Source organism: Anomaloglossus baeobatrachus, chromosome 8 (genome assembly GCF_048569485.1).
Source record: "Anomaloglossus baeobatrachus isolate aAnoBae1 chromosome 8, aAnoBae1.hap1, whole genome shotgun sequence".
In the NCBI taxonomy this organism is placed as follows: domain Eukaryota; kingdom Metazoa; phylum Chordata; class Amphibia; order Anura; family Aromobatidae; genus Anomaloglossus; species Anomaloglossus baeobatrachus.
In genome coordinates, this window is record NC_134360.1 from 42,066,426 (window position 1) to 42,086,942 (window position 20,517).

General features: G+C 47.7%; 1 protein-coding gene across 2 annotated transcripts in view; it reads left to right on the plus strand.

The window, feature by feature from the left end:
• MGLL (monoglyceride lipase) overlaps nt 1-20,517 on the plus strand; it is a 125,678-nt gene that overhangs the window by 43,284 nt on the left and 61,877 nt on the right. The window contains exons 1-2 of one of the 2 annotated variants that reach the window (XM_075321513.1): nt 14,965-15,048; nt 20,036-20,170. In XM_075321513.1, coding sequence (XP_075177628.1) covers nt 20,043-20,170 — 128 coding nt within the window. In that variant the 5' untranslated portion in view covers nt 14,965-15,048; nt 20,036-20,042. Of the gene's footprint in view, nt 1-14,964; nt 15,049-20,035; nt 20,171-20,517 lie in introns of those variants that run through there. The other variant, XM_075321514.1, reaches the window with a different exon arrangement.

Sequence of the window (20,517 nt, forward strand, 5' to 3'; positions counted from 1 at the left end):
TCCCAATGTCCCATGCATGCTGCCCCCTCCTCACAATGTCCCATGCATGCTGTCCCCCCTCACAATGTCCCATGCATGCTGCCCCTCCTCCCAATGTCCCATGCATGCTGCCCCCTCCTCACAGTTTCCCATGTATGCTGTTCCCTCCTCACAATGTCCCATGCATGCTGCCCCCTCCTCACAATGTCCCATGCATGCTGCCCCCTCCTCACAGTGTCCCGTGCATGCTGCCCCCTCCTCACAATGTCCCATGCATGCTGCCCCTCTCCATGAGCTCCTAATGCTGCCTTACTCTTTTCCATAATGACACCTCCATGCTGCCCCATTCATCATACTAAGACCACCACACTAACGCTTATGCTGAGACACCCCCCCACACACACACACTACCCCACTCTTGATATTGACTCCCCTACATTGCTCCACTCCATACTGAGCCCACACATGCTGCCCCTTCTCCATAATGAGCTCCCAATGCTGCCCCCCTCTCATTCTGAGTCCTTACACTCCCCCCCCATCGATTTTGTCATTGCACTATCCCTCAACCCTTGTCCTCTGTCTCTAGGATTGGCCCCTCTCTCCCATTCCCCCAGCAGCAGCCGCTCTCCCCCGCCTTCACCAGCAGCCTCTCCCCCAGCATCAGCCTCTCTCCCCCCAGCCCCCCCAGCATCAACCTCTCTCCCCCCAGTGTCCCCCAGCTTCAGCCTCTCTCCCCCCAGCCTCCCCCAGCTGCAGCCTCTCTTCTCCCAGTCTCCCCCAGCATCAGCCTCCCTCAGCATCAGCCTCTCTCCTCCGAGCCTCCCAAAGCATCAGCCTCTCCCAGCATCAGCCTCCCTCAGCATCAGCCTCTTTCCTCCCAGCCTCCCCCAGCATCAGCCTCTCTCCTCCCAGCCTCTCCCAGCATCAACCTCTCTCCTCCCAGCCTCCCCCAGCATCAGTCTCTCTCCTCCCAGCCTCCCCCAGCATCAGCCTCCCCCAACATCAGCCTCCCTCAGCATCAGCCTCTCTCCTCCGAACCTCCCGAAGCATCAGCCTCTCCCAGCATCAGCCTCCCTCAGCATCAGCCTCTTTCCTCCCAGCCTCCTCCAGCATCAGCCTCTCTCCTCCCAGCCTCCCCCCTCCCAGACTCCCTCAGCATCAGCCTCCCTCCTCCCAGCCTCCCCCAGCATCAGCCTCCCTCCTCCCAGCCTCCCCCAGCACCAGCCTCCCCCAGCATCAGCCTCTCTCCTCCCAGCCTCCCCCAGCATCAGCCTCCCTCAGCATCAGCCTCCCTCCTCCCAACCTCCCCCAGCATCAGCCTCCCCCCTCCTAGCCGCCCCCAGCATGAGCCTCTCTCCTCCCAGCCTCCCCCAGCATCAGCGTCCCTCAGCATCAGCCTCTCTCCTCCGAGCCTCCCGCAGCATCAGCCTCTCTCCTCCCAGCCTCTCCCAGCATCAGCCTCTCTCCTCCCAGCCTCCCCCAGCATCAGCCTCCCTCAGCATCAGCCTCCCTCCTCCCTGCCTCCCCCAGCATCAGCCTCTCTCCTCCCAGCCTCCCCCCTCCCAGCCTCCCTCAGCATCAGCCTCCCTCCTCCCAGCCTCCCCCAGCGTCAGCCTCCCTCCTCCCAGCCTCCCACAGCATCAGCCTCCCCCAGCACCAGCCTCTCTCCTCCCAGCCTCCCCCAGCATCAGCCTCTCTCCTCCCAAACTCTCCCAGCATCAGCCTCCCCCAGCATCAGCCTCTCTCCTCCCAGCATCAGCCTCTCTCCTCCCAGCCTCCCCCTCTGTCCTCCCAGCCTCCCCCAGCATCAGCCTCCCTCAGCATCAGCCTCTCTCCTCCCAGCCTCCCCCAGCATCAGCCTCCCTCAGCATCAGCCTCCCTCCTCCCAGCCTCCCCCAGCATCAGCCTCCCCCAGCATCAGCCTCTCTCCTCCCAGCCTCCCCCAGCATCAGCCTCTCTCCTCCCAGCCTCCCCCAGCATCAGCCTCTCTCCTCCCAGCTTCCCCCAGCATCAGCCTCCCTCAGCATCAGCCTCCCTCCTCCCAGCCTCCCCCAGCGTCAGCCTCCCCCCATCCCAGCCTTCCGCAACATCAGCCTCCACCCTCCCAGCCTCCCCCAGCATCAGACTCTCTCCTCCCAGCCTCCCCCAGTATTAGCTTCTCTTCCCCCAAGTCTCCCCCAGTATCAGCCTCTCTCCTCCCACCCCATACGCAGATCTCCAGTCTGCATTAGAGACACCCCCACACTCCTTATGAATCTTCAGCTCTGCGAGCACTTACCTGCTCCAGGGCCCGCCGTCATCTTCCTGGCTCACGTGAGTATCCTATTCTGACACCGGCTTCCATCGCGGCGTCCTGCTGTGAGCTCTGCATGTGAAATCCACACAGCATTGGACGCAGCAGAGAGGAAGGAGCTGATTGGCGCGCCTGTGACCCCGGAAGTGCAGGCGCCGGCAGTTCCGGGGTCAATCAGCTCTCTGTGCCCGGCCGCCGCAGTTTGTCTGCATTCGCGTCTTAATTGACGCGGATACAAATAAATAAAGGTGCGCCTCTCCCCCCTCCCAAAATACAGCGAATTTAATGAATGTGTAAAAAAAAAAAAAATTTTTTTTTTATACTGCTAGAAGGTGCCGCCCCCTGCATCCTGCCGCCCTAGGCACGGGACCACGGGTGCCTAATGGTAAATACGGCCCTGATTACAGGACTACTTGATGTGCTTCAGGTAGTCCAGCATATTCACGAGCTCTGTGTAACTGCTAGATATGCCTCTGTTGAGCACATGATGGAGTGGCTACCAGATATTTGGGCTACCTAGCCTAAAATACCATATTAGTGATATATGGGTACGTTTGTTATGTTGGAAACTTTAGCCCTTGAATGTCTTTCGCTGTTTTTGCACATGAGGATAAATTCATTGGCTGTAAATCTTTTTTTTTCAGCCATGTCAGTATCCGCAGAGCTCAGGTTTTCAGCATTGAATGATTTCTCCTAGGAGAGCTGCCCTATCTGTTCATTAGCTGACTGATGAAAGCTCCAGCACTTCTAGGTCAGGGATTTCCAGGGAAGGGTTAATTCCCGGGCGGATGTGCAGTGTATTGTTAGTAAATATTATGTGCTTTGACAGTTTATACAATTAATGTAGTATACAAATTGGATTATCTCCATTGCAAAACTAGTTTCATGTTACCAAATATATCTTGTATCATCATGTAGAATGTGATGCTTGTTACTCCAGAATACAAGGGCTGCCATATTCTGCCATGACGGATGGCCCCTCCTGTATCAGGGACCGGATGCTGGTATATCAGTGATACAGCACTTATGTTTGGTTGTCAAATGGAGAACTCCATCAGACCAATGATCGCCATATAGTGCCAAGATAATTCTACCATCTGCTGCACCTATAATAATATATAATACTGTATAGTGGCGAAATAACGCTGCTAAATACAACCCACGTAATACCGCAATATGGTGCGAAGCTTATGCTACTATATACCGTCCACATAATGCTGTCATATAGTGCCGAGATAACTCTACCATATGCTGCACCTATAATAATATAATATATTGGTGAACTAACTCTGCTAAATACAACCCACGTAATACCGCAATATGGTGCTAAGATTATGCTACTATATACTGGCCACATAATGCTATCATATAGTGCCGAGATAACTCTACCATATGCTGCACCTATAATAATATAATATAGTGGTGAACTAACTCTGCTAAATACAACACACGTAATACCGCAATATGGTGCTAAGCTTATGCTACTATATACTGGCCACATAATGCTATCATATAGTGCCGAGATAATTTTGGTTCATACAATCCACATAATACCACAATATGGAGCTAACCTTATTCTACTATATACTGTCCACATAAAGCTGCCATATAGTGCTGAGATAATTCTACCATTTGCTGCCCATATAATATCATAGAGTGACAAAATAATCCTGCTGAATACAATCTACATAATACCACAATATGGTGCTAACCTTTTTCTACTAAATACTGTCCAAATAATGCTGCCATATAGTGCTGCAATAATTCTACCATTTGCTGCCCATAAAATATCATAGAGTGACAAAATAATCCTGCTGAATACAATCCACATACTACCGCAATATGGTGCTAAGATTATTCAACATATACTGACCACATAATCTTGTCATATAGTGCCAAGATAATTCCATCACATACTGCTCACATAATGCTATCATATAGTGTTGAAATAGCTCTGCTAAATACAACCCACCTAATGCAATGTAGTGCTAAGATTATTCTACTATATATTGCTTACATAATCCTGCCATACAGTGCCAAGATAATTCTATCCTATACTGCTCACACAATGCTATCATATAGTGCCAAAATAACTCTGCTAAATACAACCCACATAATAACACCATAAGGTGTTAAGATTATTCTACCATATACTGTCCATATAATGCTGTCATATAATGTCAAGATAATTCTACCATATACTGCTCACATAATGCTAAAATATACACTGTGTGCAGAATTATTAGGCAAGTTGTATTTTAGAGGATTTTTTTTATTATTGATCAACAACTATGTTCTCAATCAACCCAAAAGACTCAAATATCAAAGCTTAATATTTTTGGAAGTTGGAGTGTTTTTTTTTTTAGCTTTGGCTATCTTAGGAGGATATCTGTTTGTGCAGGTAACTATTACTGTGCAGAATTATTAGGCAACTTAATTATAACCAAATATTTTTCCAACTCACTTGTTTATTTTCACCAGGTAAACCAATATAACTGCACAAAATTTAGAAATAAACATTTCTGACGTGCAAAAACAAACCCCCAAAATATTAGTGACCAATATAGCCCCCTTTCTTTCTGATGACACTCAGCAGCCAACCATCCATAGAGTCTGTCATTGCTTGATCTGTTTACGATCCACATTGCGTGCAGCAGCCACCACAGCCTCCAGACACTGTTCCGAGAGGTGTACTGTTTTCTCTCCCTGTAGATCTCACATTTTATGAGGGACCACAGGTTCTCTATGGGGTTCAGATCAGGTGAACAAGGGGGCCATGTCATTTATTTTTTCATCTTTTAGACCTTTACTGGCTAGCCACGCTGAGGAGTAGTTGGATGCATGTGATGGAGCATTGTCCTGCATGAAAATCATGTTTTTCTTGAACGATACCGACTTCTTCCTGTACCACTGCTTGTAGAAGAAGTCTTCCAGAAACTGGCAGTAGGTCTGGGAGTTGAGCTTCACTCCATCCTCAACCCGAAAAGGTCCCACAAGTTGATCTTTGATGATCCCAGGCCATACCAGTACCCACCTCCACCTTGCAGGCCTCTGAGTCGGAGTGGAGCTCTCTGCCCTTTACTAATCCAGCCTCTGGCCCATCCATCTGCCCATCAAGAGTCACTCTCATTTCATCAGTCCATAAAACCTGTGAAAAATCAGTCTTAAGATATTTCTTGGCCCAGTCTTGACGTTTTATCTTCTGTTTCTTGGTCAGAGATGGTGGTTTTTCAGCCTTCCTTACCTTGGCCATGTCCCTGAGTATGGCACACCTTGTGCTTTTTGATACTCAAGTAACGTTGCAGCTCTGAAATATGGCCAAACTGGTGGCAAATGGCATCTTGGCAGCTTCACGCTTGATTTTCCTCAATTTATGGGCAGTTATTTTGCACCTTTTTTGCCCAACACGCTTCTTGCGACCCTGTTGGCTATTTGCCATGAAACGCTTGATTGTTCGGTGATCACGCTTCAAAAGTTTGGCAATTTCAAGACTGCTGCATCCCTCTGCAAGACATCTCACAATTCTGGACTTTTCAGAGCCCGTCAAATCTCTCTTCTGACCCATTTTGCCAAAGGAAAGGAAGTTGCCTAATAATTAAGCACTCCTTATATAGGGTGTTGATGTCATTACACCGCACCCCTCCTCATTACAGAGAGGCACATCACCTGATTTACTTAATTGGTAGTTGGCTCTCAGCCTATACAGCTTGGAGTAGGACGACATGTAGAAAAAGCGTCATGTGATCACAATACTCATTTGCCTAATAATTCTGTACACAGTGTATAGTGATAAAATAACTCTGCTAAATACAACCCACTTAATGCCACCATAAGGTGCTAAGATTATTCTACCATATACTGTCCATATAATGCTATCATATAGTGTGACGATAATTCTACCATGTAGTGCTCACATAATGCTAAAATATAGTGCCAAAATAACTCTGCTAAATACAACCCACATAATGCCACCATATGGTGCCAAGATTATTCTACCATACACTGCTATCATATAGTGCCAAAATAACTGCTAAATTCAAACTACATAATACCGCCATAAGGTGCTAATATTTTTCTACCATATACTGCCCACATAATGCCAAGATAATTGATAATTCTACCATATACTGTCCATATAATGCATATTAGTTGCAAAATAATTCTTCTAATTACAACACACATAATACCACCATATGGTGCCAAGAGTATTCAACCATATATTGCTATCATATAGGGCCAAAACAATTCTGCTAGAAACAACCTATATAATACTGCCACATGAAGCAGTGATAATTCTGCCATATAGAGCCCACCAAATACCCCTGCATACCATCACCTAGTGCTAAAATAATGTTGTCCTATACGACCTATAAATTACTGCCATATAGTGCCAATTGCAGTATATAGCTCATGTAATACTGCCATGTAGTGACAAAGTAATTCTGTAATACACAGACTACATTATACCACCACATGAATCACAATACTGCTGTATATAGCCCATATAATGGCACCATAAATTGTCAGAATATTTTTACTATTTACAGTTTACAAAATACCGCCACATGGTGCCAAGGTAAAAATGCTTGTTTCAAAATAACTCTACCATTTACAGCACAATTAATAACACAATACAGTGCATAGTATCCAAATATAGAGAACATATAATACTGATATTTCAATCCATAAATAATACTGCCATACACTGCTAAATGATAAGTGGTTCCAATTTGGATTCCTGTCTTTGCATGGCCTTGTAGCGGTCTGATGGCGCTATATCACAGTTCCGGAGCCACTAATGAGCATATAATCTGCCCAAAATCCTGATCTATCACATAAGGAAAGCGTCATCTGGACCTTATCAGGACCCTCCCTGATCGCACACACCCTCCACCCAAACTGCAGAGGAAGCTGTCAGGGTGCTGCGCGCTGATACAGCTGCATTAGCTGAGGTCACTCTGCACAGGACATGTCTCCTGTCATAGGCAATGCCTGTAATATAATTATTACTGCGCTGGCGATTAACCCTTTCACTATCACACAAGTGGCGATAAGAAAAAAAGAAAAAGTTGCCACTAGAGCTCCCACAAAGCTCATCATCTAAATTTATCAGGGCACTGAAGAGTTAAAGGGGTAAGTTGTTAATGATAAGAGACTGGTATGGGTCCGACACCCGACAACCCAAATTATCAGCTTATTGCAGGTCCCCTACATTGTGTAGGTAGTGCTAATTTTTGGATACTGTAGGGTCTCCAAATTGGGAGTTGACAGAATAAATTACAATTTTCCAGAAATTGCACCACACTTGCCGCAGGTTGAGTCTGCTGGTATTGCAGCCCAGGCAAAAGAAAAAAAATATAAAAAAAAAAAAAATAATAAAAAAAAAATAAAAATAGAAAAATAATAATAATAATATATATACAGTATATATATATATATATATATATATATATATATATATATACTAGCTGTACTACCCGGCTTCGCCCGGGTTAATAACTGCTGTTAACAAAATAGAATGTATTAACAAAAATGTATTCTGCACACAAAAACCACAAAACAAATGGATATAAATGTAATTATTTTAATTGTTGCCTATATTAACCAATCAGAGCTCAGATTAATTAACTGTAGCAAAATCGAAGCTGAGCTGTGATTGGTTGCTATTGGCAGCCTGATAAATCTCCAGGCAACAGAAAGCCCTCCCCCTGACAGTATATATTAGCTCACACATACACATATAGACAGGTCATGTGACTGACAGCTGCCGTATCTCCTATGTGGTACATTTGTTGTTCTTGTAGTTTGGCTGCTTATTTATCAGATTTTTATTTGTGAAGGATAATCCCAGACTTGTGTGTGTTTAGGGCGATTATGTGGCGAGGTTGGTGTATGTGTGGTGAGATGTGTGCTGAGGGTGGTATATGTGTTCAAGCACGTGGTAGTATCTGGTGCATTGTGTGTGTGTTCATATCCCCGAGTGTGGTGAGTATCCCATGTCGGGGCCCCACCTTAGCAGCTGTACGGTATATACTCTTTGGTGCCATCGCTCTCATTCTTTACGTCCCCCTTGTTCACATCTGGCCGCTGTCAATTTGCCCCCAACACTTTTCATTTCACTTTTTCCCCATTATGTAGATAGGGGCAAAATTGATTGGTAAATTGGAACGCACGGGGTAGCAACAACATAGCACCCGGTGCTGCCCGGGATAGTAACTGTCTCTCTGTTTCTCTCCCATTCTCTGTCTGTCTCCCCCTCTGTATATATCTCTCTCTCTATCTTTATCTCTTTCCCTGTCTGTCTCTCTCTTTCTCCGTCTGTCTCAATCTCTTTCCCTGTCTGTCTATCTATCTCTGTCACTTTCTCTGTCTGTCTCTTTCCCTCTCTTTCGCTGTCTCTTTCCCTCTCTTTCCCTGTCTCTTCCCCTGTCAGTCTGTTTCTTTGTCTGTGTCTGTCTCTTTGTGTCTGCCTCTTTCCCTGTCTGTGTCTGCCTCTTTCCCTGTCTGAGTCTGCCTCTTTCCCTGTCTGTTTCCATGGCTGCATTGTGACACGCCAGCATTCCATATAAGGGCGTGGCTGCGCATTCTTCTGTAGTTCTGGCTGCACTGTGACTCCCAGCTCCATTCGCTTTAATGGAGGCAGGTTTTTTGGTGATTAACTGTAAAGAGCGGGGTTAAAATTTCCCCTCAAAACATAGCCTATGACGCTCTCGGGGTCCAGACATGTGAGTGTGCAAAATTTTGTGGCTGTCGCTGCAATGGTGCAGATGCCAATCCCGGACATACACACATACATACATACACATACATACACACATTCAGCTTTATATATATATATATATATATATATATATAGACTAGAAGGTGGCCCGATTCTACTCATCAGGTATTCTAGAATTTACGTATTGTGTAGTTCATGTATGATTTTTGTTATATATATATATATATATATATATATATATATAGATGTTGTTGTGTGTAGTTACCAAGTGTTTGTGTAGGGCGCTGTACATGTTCTGGGTGTTGTCTGGGTGTGGCGGGGGGTGAGAGCGGTGTTGGGTGTGGTGTGTTTTGGGGGAGGTATGTTTTGTGCAATGTGTGTGTTGTGCGGTATGTGCGTATATTTATGTATACCGCGGTGTTTGTGTGTTGGGTGTTGTGTGTGTGCGGCGTTGTCTGAGTGTGTGGGTGTCTGTGTATGGCGGTGTTTGTGGTTCCCAGTGTGTGTGTGGTGTGTTGTGTGTGTGTGTTGGGGGGAGGTGTGCACCTCCCATCGTGCTCCATCCCCCATGCTGTGCACCCCCCATCGTGCCCCATCCCCCATGCTGTGCACCCCCCATTGTGCTCCATCCCCTATGCTGCGCATTCCCCATTGTGCTCCATCCCCCATGCTGCGCACCCCCCATCGTGCTACATCCCCCATGCTGCGCACCCCCCATCGTGCTACATCCCCCATGCTGCGCACCCCATCGTGCTCCATCCTCTATGCTGCGCATTCCCCATCGTGCTCCATCCCCGATGCTGCGCACCCCCATCGTGCTCCATCCCCCATGCTGCGCACTCCCTATCGTGCTCCATCCCCCATGCTGTGCACCCCATCGTGCTCCATCCCCTATGCCAGGGGTGGGGAACCTCCGGCCCGCGGGCCGTATACGGCCCGTGACGACTTTTTATGCGGCCCCCGGGCACATTCCCGGGGACCATTGTACTTTGGTGGCAGCCGCGCTTTTCCCGGCTGCCGGCCCTTTAAATCCCACTGCCTTATGCCCTGTGGGTAGATGCTAGAATGTACGGGCTCTCTCCAGATCCTGACTTCCAGGACCTGACTGCAGCCCATACATTCTAGGCTTATCCCCGGCCTGTGTGCTCTGGTGGGCGGGGTAATCAGCACGCTGCGATAAAGTCACACAGAAGAGCTGCAGCAGGTTTACCAGCCTCCTTGACCTGCTGTGTGTGTGTGACTCTCCCTCCCCCTCACTGCGAGTACTCAACCCATCGCTGCCCCCCCCCCCCCCGCTCAGTGCTGTGTACCCCCTCGTACTGTGTGTACCCCCCAATGCTGTATGTACCCCCCAATGCTGTGTGTACCCCCTCGTGCTGTATGTACCCCCTAGTGCAGTGTGTACCCCCTAGTGCAGTGTGTACCCCCTAGTGCAGTGAGTACCCCTTAATGCTGTGTACCCCTTAATGCTGTGTGTACCCCCTCATGCTGTGTACCCCCTAGTGCTGTGTACCCCCTCGTGCTGTGTGTACCCCCTCGTGCTGTGTGTACCCCCTCGTGCTGTGTGTACCCCCTCATGCTGTGTACCTCCTAGTACAGTGTGTACCCCCCAGTGCTGTGTACCCCCAGGTGCTGTGTGTACCCCCTAGTGCTGTGTGTACCCCCTAGTGCTGTGTACACCCCAGTGCTGTGTACCCCCGCAGCGCGGTGTAACCCCTCACTGCTGTCCGTGCCCCCCCTAGTGCTGTTTGTACCCCCTGGGTGATGTCTATGCCCCCCCACCAGTGCTGTCCGCACCACCTAATGCTGTCCATGCTGCCACCAGTGCTGTCCATGCCACGGTGAGTGCTGCCTGTGCCCCCCTTATGCTGTCCATGCTCCCCAGTGCTGTGTGCCACCCCTCAGTGCTCTTAACTCGCTACTGCTGTCTGTACCCTCCCACTGCTTTCTATGCTCCCCAGTCCGTGCTCTCCTGTTGATGTCTATGTTCCCCCAGACCTGTCTGTCTCCCTAGTGCTGCCACCCAGTGCAGTGCGTGCTGCCACCCAGTGCAGTGCGTGCTGCCACCCAGTGCAGTCTGTGCTGCCACCCAGTGCAGTGCGTGCTGCCACCCAGCGCTGTGCGTGTCCCCAGTCATGTCTGTGCCACCGCCAGGGCTGTCCATGCCCCCTACTGATGTATATGCCCCAGCCCCTCCTGTGATGTATATGCCCCAGCCCCTCCTGTGATGTATATGCCCCAGCCCCTCCTGTGATGTATATGCCCCAGCCCCTCCTGTGATGTATATGCCCCAGCCCCTCCTGTGATGTATATGCCCCAGCCCCTCCTGTGATGTGTACACCCAGTGTCTCCTGTAATTTATGCGCCCTGGCCCTTTCTGTGATGTGTATGCCCCCAGCATCTCCAGACAGAGACAAACCTGGAAAAGCAGCTGTGAGAAACAAGATGATCAATATCACCGAACATCACAATCGCACCAAAGAGAAGCAGCTCCGGCCACCACAATAGGGGTGAGTTAATTAATCGTTTGACCAAATATAGCAGGGTTATTTTTCAGGTTGATAATGTTGTGCGGCCCCCAAAGGTTAGTAGGAAATTCCAAATGGCCCCCGGCAGTAAAAAGGTTCCCCACCCCTGCCCTATGCTATAATAGTTCTCCTATTATACTCAGAGAGGAGTATAATAGGAGGACTATAATAGGAGGAGTAGTCCTGGGGGGAGAGGAGTATAATGCCGGCTCCCTGCACATGTGTACCGGGAGCCGGTGTACGCTGGTAACTATGATACACATCGGGTAACTAAGGGACCTTAGTTACCCGATGTGTATAATGGTTACCAGCGTTCACCGGCTCCGTCACGATCCCAGCAGCGCAAGGTTATGTCTGGCGATGCGTGCAGAGGGCCGGGGCGAGCAGCCAATCCATGCGGAGGGCGGGGCCAGGCCGAGGCGAGCGACCAATCTGTGGGGGGGCGGAGCCGAGGCGAGCGGCCAATCCGTGCGGGGGGGCGGGGCCATGGCGAGCCCAGCGGCCAGGCAATCAGCTTTGTGTCACCGTAAGGACACAATTTTGGAGCAAGACAGACAGACAGACAGACTAAGGCAATTATATTAGGGCTGCGGTGGTGTTGTATGTCCCCATAGGAGAGTCAGGATGCCTGCCATAAAGCTATATAATAAAACCAGTACGTCACAAGCTGAGCCTGTTTACCTCCATTATGCTTTATAGTCGCAGTCATGTATACGCCCAGCAGTAGACTTCCACCCTAGTGACAGGTCTATCCAGTTATTCAGAGACAGGTGGCTATTATACACTGCGAGGAGCGGACACAGACAGAAGAGGCCCCTGTGCAAGAACAATATATGGGCCCATTGTTGTCCGATAGCTCAGCATAATGCCCAATTCCTCCTGCTTTGGAGCTGGATGTGGCCCCCTTACCACCTGGGCTCAAGTGCAGCTGCACAGGGTGCACCAATGGTAAATGGCGTAACTTGAAGCTCATGGGCCCCCATGCAAAAGCTGGGCCCCCCCAATTATTGCAAGTCTTTAATTGCATTGGTCTTTTTATATAGGCCGAAAAAACTTTGGGCCCCCCAAGGCTCCAGGGCCCGGGTGCGATTGCAACACCTGCCCCTGGCAATGTTGTGCCCGCACCTGTACACTTTATCCTCTAACAAACACATTCCAACTATGTAGATCCCATAGGTGAAAGGAAATGTTAAAGGGGTTTTCCACCCAAAGGGCAAACTTTCAGGCAAGCAGTGCAGCCTGCTAATTTCTTACAGTGTCAACTATGCACACTGTTAGGATTCGGCTCTACTACAATCCTAGATTCTGCTGTTCGAGAAGTCGCCCCATAGCTATAAGTCATTGATTTTCACACACACTATCAGGCACTTATTATCTTATTGACCATTGAATATTAAGAAGAGAACTTGGTTAGCCCGTGACCATAAGCATGAAAATCGCAGACTGTACAGAAATGTGACGACTGCTCAAAGCGGAATCCTAACAGTATGTATAGTGCACACTGTTTAGTATTTGGCAAGTTGTAGCCCAAAAGTTTACCCTGGGGTGGAAAATCCCACAATAACCCTAAAATCAAGATGGCGTAGGATATCAGGACATGCTGTTACTTGATTGCAGATACTTGATATCCGTCATGTGTCTTTAGTTATGTCACTTTGACCTACCACCGCTGACCATGGAGAATTGTGTGATTTACAGGGGTTGCCCAGTAAATAAAATGTATCACAAATAACTGAGGATCAGAAAGCCGGGACCCTGACTAATTATCAGAAGGGGTCTTAAAATCCTCTGTGTGAATGGAGCTGTAGTGAGCATGTGCAGCCCCTGCTGCACTCGCTGTCGACGCTGCACTCGCTGCCTATAACAGTGATCGCACATGCTCATTTGATTGACGCGTGTTGGCTAGTTTAAAAAAGCTTTTCCACGACTTTTATATTATTTAATATTGGATGGATAAGAACCTGACTCTACCAGCTCATCAACCCAGTGTGTAGTGGCCGCAAGTGGGACTGCAGCCGCTCCATACAATGTGTCTGTGTGTGTCTGGATTTCGGTACAATGTGTCTGTATTTCGGTACAATGTGTCTGTATGTGTCTGTATTTCGGTACAATGTGTATGTGTTTGTATTTCGGTACAATGTGTCTGTATATGTCTGTATTTCGGTACAATGTGTATGTGTCTGTATTTCGGTACAATGTGTATGTGTTTGTATTTTGGTACAATGTGTCTGTACGTGTCTGTATTTCTGTACAATGAATGTGTCTGTATGTGTCTGTATTTCGGTATAATGTGTCTGTATGTGTCTGGATTTCGGTATAATGTGTCTGTACGTGTCTGGATTTCGGTACAATGTGTCTGTATGTGTCTGGATTTCGGTACAATGTGTCTGTATGTGTCTGGATTTCTGTACAATGAATGTGTCTGTATGTGTCTGTATTTCGGTATAATGTGTCTGTATGTGTCTGTATTTCGGTATAATGTGTCTGTACTTGTCTGGATTTCGGTACAATGTGTCTGTATGTGTCTGTATTTCGGTATAATGTGTCTGTATGTGTCTGGATTTCGGTACAATGTGTCTGTACGTGTTTGTATCTCGGTACAATGTGTCTGTATTTCGGTACAATGTATCTGTATATGTCTGTATTTCGGTACAATGTGTATGTGTCTGGATTTCGGTACAATGTGTATGTGTCTGTATTTCGGCACAATGTGTCTGTATATGTCTGGATTTCGGTACAATGTGTCTGTATGTGTTTGTATTTCGGTACAATGTGTCTGTATGTGTTTGTATTTCGGTACAATGTGTCTGTATGTGTTTGGATTTCGGTACAATGTGTCTGTATGTGTCTGGATTTCGGTACAATGTGTCTGTATGTGTCTGTATTTCGGTACAATGTGTATGTGTCTGGATTTCGGTACAATGTGTCTGTATATGTCTGTATTTCGGTATAATGTGTCTGTATATGTCTGTATTTCGGTACAATGTGTCTGTATGTGTCTGTATTTCGGTACAATGTGTCTGTATGTGTCTGGATTTCGGTACAATGTGTCTGTATGTGTCTGTATTTCGGTACAATGTGTCTGTATGTGTCTGGATTTCGGTACAATGTGTCTGTATGTGTCTGGATTTCGGTACAATGTGTCTGTATGTGTCTGGATTTCGGTACAATGTGTCTGTATGTGTCTGGATTTCGGTACAATGTGTCTGTATGTGTCTGGATTTCGGTACAATGTGTCAGCCTCCTATAGTCACAACCTAGTGCCTTAAGAGGGGGCGTGGCGTATTTCTGGCCACGCCCTCTCTCAGTCCCCGCCTTCTCCCCGCCGCACGTGCTCCGTCCAGTGTGTAGAGTGACAGGCTCGTGTCCCCGCCCCGTCATCTGCATAGCCCCGCCCCCGCCCCTCAGCCTCCGTGCAGGCTGCACTCGCTGTCACAGGAGGGCAGACACGGTGCCGGGCACACGGCGGCCGCAGCGCAGCATGGTGCTCCGGGGCTAGGACGCGACCGCTGCTGGCGCGGTGCTGGGTAAGACGGCGGCTGTGTGCATGGGGCAGGTGCCGAGCCGCGTCCCACAGGGCATCACAGGCAGTGCCCCCGTACGGCTCTGTGGGTGGCAGTGAGGGTGCTCCGTGCCCGTCTCCGGGCTGCACCGCTGCTGTCAGGGGCAGTGGCTGAGTGCTCAGCAGCCTCAGTGCTGGTGCCTGGCAGATACCAGTGACCTGGATCCGGCTGCCTTGCGTGTGCCTTTGTTGATGGGTACTGCCGGGCATGCCAATTCTCAGTGCCCATCTCCCCAGCAGGGCTCCCTCCTGGGCAGATCCAGCACCTTTAGGGGGGCTGGGCAGGGCTGCTATAGGGGGGCTGGGCAGGGCTGCTAGTGACCTGGATTTGGCAGCAGACTGGTGGCTTTGATAACAGGGCACTGGTAAGGCAATCATTGCCCGGATCCTGGCTGCCATCTGTTGTAATTATAAGCATGCACTGTAATTAATGGGCATGATCGGAGGCTGGCAGCAGGGGGTGTTAGTCTATACCTGTATCGATGGGTGTAAGAGGGCACTGACTAATAAGATTACTAGTGCTGATATTGTGGCTGCATAGCTGAGCATCCCATGTTGGTGCTGGCGTTATCTGGGCATGAGCTGGCGTTATCTGGGCATGAGCTGGTGTTATCTGGGCATGGGCTGGCATTACCTGGGCATGGGCTGGCGTTATCTGGGCATGGGCTGGCGTTATCTGGGCATGGGCTGGCGTTATCTGGGCATGGGCTGGTGTTATCTGTGCATGAGCTGGTGTTATCTGGGCATGGGCTGGTGTTATCTGGGCATGGGCTGGTGCTATCTGGGCATGGGCTGGTGTTATCTGGGCATGAGCTGGTGCTATCTGGGCATGGGCTGGTGTTATCTGGGCATGGGCTGGTGTTATCTGGGCATGAGCTGGTGCTATCTGGGCATGGGCTGGTGTTATCTGGCTATGTTGTGGCGTTATCTGGGCATGAGCTGGTGCTATCTGGGCATGGGCTGGTGTTATCTGGCTATGTTGTGGCGTTATCTGGGCATGATCTGGCATTATCTGGGCATGGGCTGGCGTTATCTGGGCAATTAGCAGGTGGGAACTGGCATTATCTGGGCATGGGCTGGTGTTATCAGGGCATCAGCTGTTATCTGGGTTTCTGCCAGTATTGTTTTGGCTGTAGAGATCACTTCTCTTTTGGTGGTTTGGGTTATGTTGATGGTTGGGACACTGGTTCCTTTTCTTGTCTGCAGAGCTGACTCTTCCATTACCTTTATTGATAGGTATGCTGGTGTATAGGATTGTGCCATCTCTTGGATATGGTGCTGACTCCTGTCCTTTGTGCCATCTGTTGGCTGCAGGACGGACTCTGCCGTCCACTTTTGTAACTATATTGATGGGTGTACAATAGGGTATAGATTTGTGCCATTTCTTGTCTTCAGAGCTGACGCTTTCTTTCCCTTATCTGTGCCTATATCCATAGGATTGGGCCACCTCTTGTCTTCTATGATTTTGCCCATATTAATGAGTATGATAGTGTATATGTTTGTGCTAACTCTTGGTTACAGAGCTGACACTCTCCTTCCATGCCTGTATTTATGGGTATGACATTGTATCGCACTGTGCCATCTCTTGGCTGCAGAGCTGACTATCCCTTTCTTTGATTTTGGCTATGATGATCTGTAGGCTTGTTTCATCTCTTGGCTGCAGAGCTGTCGCTCCCTTTCCATGATTTTGGCTATGATGATCTGTATACTTGTGCCATCTCTTGGCTGCAGAGCTGACTCTCCCTTTCCATGATTTTGGCTATGATAATCTGTAGGTTTGTGCCATCTCTTGGCTATGATAGGTTAATGGCATCTCTTGGCTGCAGAGCTGACTCTCCCTTTCCATGTTTTTGGATTTAATGATTTGTAGGTTTGTGCCATGTCTTGGCTGCAGAACTGACGCTCCATTTCCATGATTTTGGCTATGATGATCTGTAGGTTTGTTGCACCTCTTGGCTGCAGAGCTGACGCTCCCATTCCATTCCTGTATTTATGGGTATGATATTGTATCAGTTTGTGCCATCTCTTGGCTGCAGAGCTGATTCTCCTTTTCCACGTTTTTGGATTTAATGATTTGTGGCTTTGTGCCATGTCTTGGCTGCAGAGCTGACGCTCCCTTTCCATGATCTTTGCTATGATTATATGTAGGTTTGTGCTATCTCTTGGCTGCAGAGCTGACTCTCCCTTTCCATTATTTTGGCTATGATAATCTGTAGATTTGTTCCATCTCTTGGCTGCAGAGCTGACGCTCCCTTTCCATGATTTTGGCTATGATAATCTGTAGATTTGTTCCATCTCTTGGCTGCAGAGCTGACGCTCCCTTTCCATGATTTTGGCTATGATAATCTGTAGATTTGTTCCATCTCTTGGCTGCAGAGCTGACGCTCCCTTTCCATTATTTTTCCTATGATAATCTGTAGATTTGTTCCATCTCTTGGCTGCAGAGCTGACTCTCCCTTTCCATGATTTTGGCTATGATAATCTGTAGATTTGTTCCATCTCTTGGCTGCAGAGCTGACTCTCCCTTTCCATGATTTTGGCTATGATGATCTGTATATTTGTGCCATCTCTTGGCTGCAGAGCTGACTCTCCCTTTCCATGATTTTGGCTATGATAATCTGTAGATTTGTTCCATCTCTTGGCTGCAGAGCTGACGCTCCCTTTCCATTATTTTGGCTATGATAATCTGTAGATTTTTTCCATCTCTTGGCTGCAGAGCTGACTCTCCCTTTCCATTATTTTGGCTATGATAATCTGTAGATTTGTTCCATCTCTTGGCTGCAGAGCTGACTCTCCCTTTCCATGATTTTGGCTATGATGATCTGTATATTTGTGCCATCTCTTGGCTGCAGAGCTGACTCTCCCTTTCCATGATTTTGGATATGATAATCTGTAGGTCTTTTCCATCTCTTGGCTGCAGAGCTGACTCTCCCTTTCCATGATCTTTGATATGATTATATGTAGGTTTGTGCCATCTCTTGGCTGCAGAGCTGACTCTCCCTTTCCATGATTTGGCTATGATGATCTGTAGGGTTGTTCCATCTCTTGGCTGCAGAGCTGACTCTCTCTTTCTTTGATTTTTGGCTATTATGACAGGTTTGATCCATCTCTTGGCTGCAGAGCTGACCCTCCCTTTCCATGATTTTGGATTTAATGATCTATAGGCTTGTCCCATCTCTTGGCTGCAGAGCTGACTCTCCCTTTCCATGATTTGGCTATGATGATCTGTAGGGTTGTGCCATCTCTTGGCTGCAGAGCTGACGCTCCCTTGCAGGAGTGACCTGTGTAATAGCAGCCTGTACCTCTGAGCACATTCACACATTCGTCCCTTGCATTCCAGATATTCTTCACATGATCGCCCGGTGGATAATGCTGTGTGGTATTGATGTGTAGCAGATAGGGCAGAGTTTGTGTTTTTAATATTGATCTCCTGGCAGCTCGTGGCATTGATTATTGAGTGAGGTCCGTGTTGCAGAGAACGAGGTTTCCTTTGATCATTTGGGTATGAGGTGCAGTTTATACACTGTTCCTTCCATAACACTTCTGATAATGCTCCTTTACCCTGATACATGGCATTTCCATTGTAGAAGCCGATAATGCCAATGCACCGTCATCTATATTCTCCCTACCTGTTGTCCTGGCATGTGCCCAGACGTCTGTGTCTCGTGCCCCTTTTATCCACAGTGTGGCAGCAGTTGCTGTTTATCCCTGGTGCCCTGTTTGATGCCAACTGTGTGCACAACACCTATATTCTCTGAAAAGACTGTATATACAAAGCAGCACCATTGACCAACTCCTAATAATAGAGGACGTGTGATCTGACACCATCTTCTACTGATTGTGCCTGCTGGGAGTTGTAGTCCTCCAGCTGCCATGCGGCACCCGCAGGTTACTTGTGCTGTGTAGTCTTCCATCGTGCTCTGCTATGATGTCATTTTATTAACTGTTTCCGCCTCGGAGCCGTCTCTTTGCATAGGCGTGTGCAAATATATACACGCCTCCGATCACATTGCTATATACTATGGCTAGATTTGCATTGGAAGTATATATACACGCCTAAGCACCCTCCTGACTGTATGAATGGGGATATTGTTGCGTTCTCCGTTATACTTTGCATTCCTTAAAGGGGCGGCTGCATCCTGTGCAGGTGTCTGTGATCCCCAAGCCTTTTAACCCTTTTCCTTCCAGTTTGGAGCATTTTGTTGCCTCCAAATAAATTATTTGCCGCCCAGGTCTTTGTACGGCTTATAAGCCGCCTGCTGTTTTCATAATGAAAGAATGCGGTCAACTCGCTAAAGTGTCGTTCATAGCAATATCTGGTCAAATGCAGGAACTCTTGACCTAAATGATTGACGGAGAATACTAATAGCCTATTATGATGTGTGACCGCAGAACAGAACAAGAAATATTTAACCCTGTCCGCATAGTGGATGCTATATATAATTCAGTGTGTCTGTGCCTTTAAGAGATGGCATTGTCTTCTATGCACTATATATGGACAGGTGATCATTTACCTGTAAATTCCTTTAGGAATTCTTTTACTTGGCTATTTCTGTGTTATATTGTTCACTTGCAAGGGTAATATATGCTAAAACTAATGGCAGCCATTACTATGCAGTTAAAGGGATTGCCGTTACTATGCACTTAAAGGGATTGTCCATTTCTGACAATCCTATTTTTGATAGAGGGGTTCAATGATGATAACATAACAATAGCTGAACCTCCCGGCCATCAGTTGCATTCTGTACGAAAACCCTGCAGCAAGTATTTGATTTCTCTATAGCGCCCCCGAAGGAGAAATGCAGCATTGCAGGCAGCCAATTGAAACCAATGGACTGTTCTTGTGATGCATGGGAGTGTCGGAGCTTCCAACTAATTGGTGTAAATATTGATACTCCCCAAATATTAACTCTTTAGAGGACTTATATACTTTTTGTTTGTTTGTTTTTAAGTACCCCAATGATGCCTGAAGACGGTGCCCCCGGGCTCAGTCCGGAGGATGCCACGTCCAAAGATCTGCAGCATTACACCAATACAGACGGACAGCAGATATACTGCAAATATTGGAAGCCGAAAGGTCAGCCGAGGTAAGTGACAATTAAAGAGACACAATTCTTTCTTTCCTTTACTACTGAGACCCTTTAAGGGTTTTATTTGCAGCATCTTGGCATCATCCTTGGACTTAAAGGTGCTCGTGCTTCCTTATTGGCTTCCCTCGGAGATGCTTCTGTTTGCTCATATTTATAACAATAGTATATATTGAAGATTTAAAGGGATTGTTCAGTTTTGTAAACAAAGCGTAGTTATTTTATATTGAACATTTCCTAGTTCTTCAGCGTTTCCAAGATCTCTGCTTGCTGTCTCTAAATGTTTAAGATTCATTATTTAGATTCAGGCGATAAATGCTCGTCCTGCCTTAGTCCTGCTCACACAG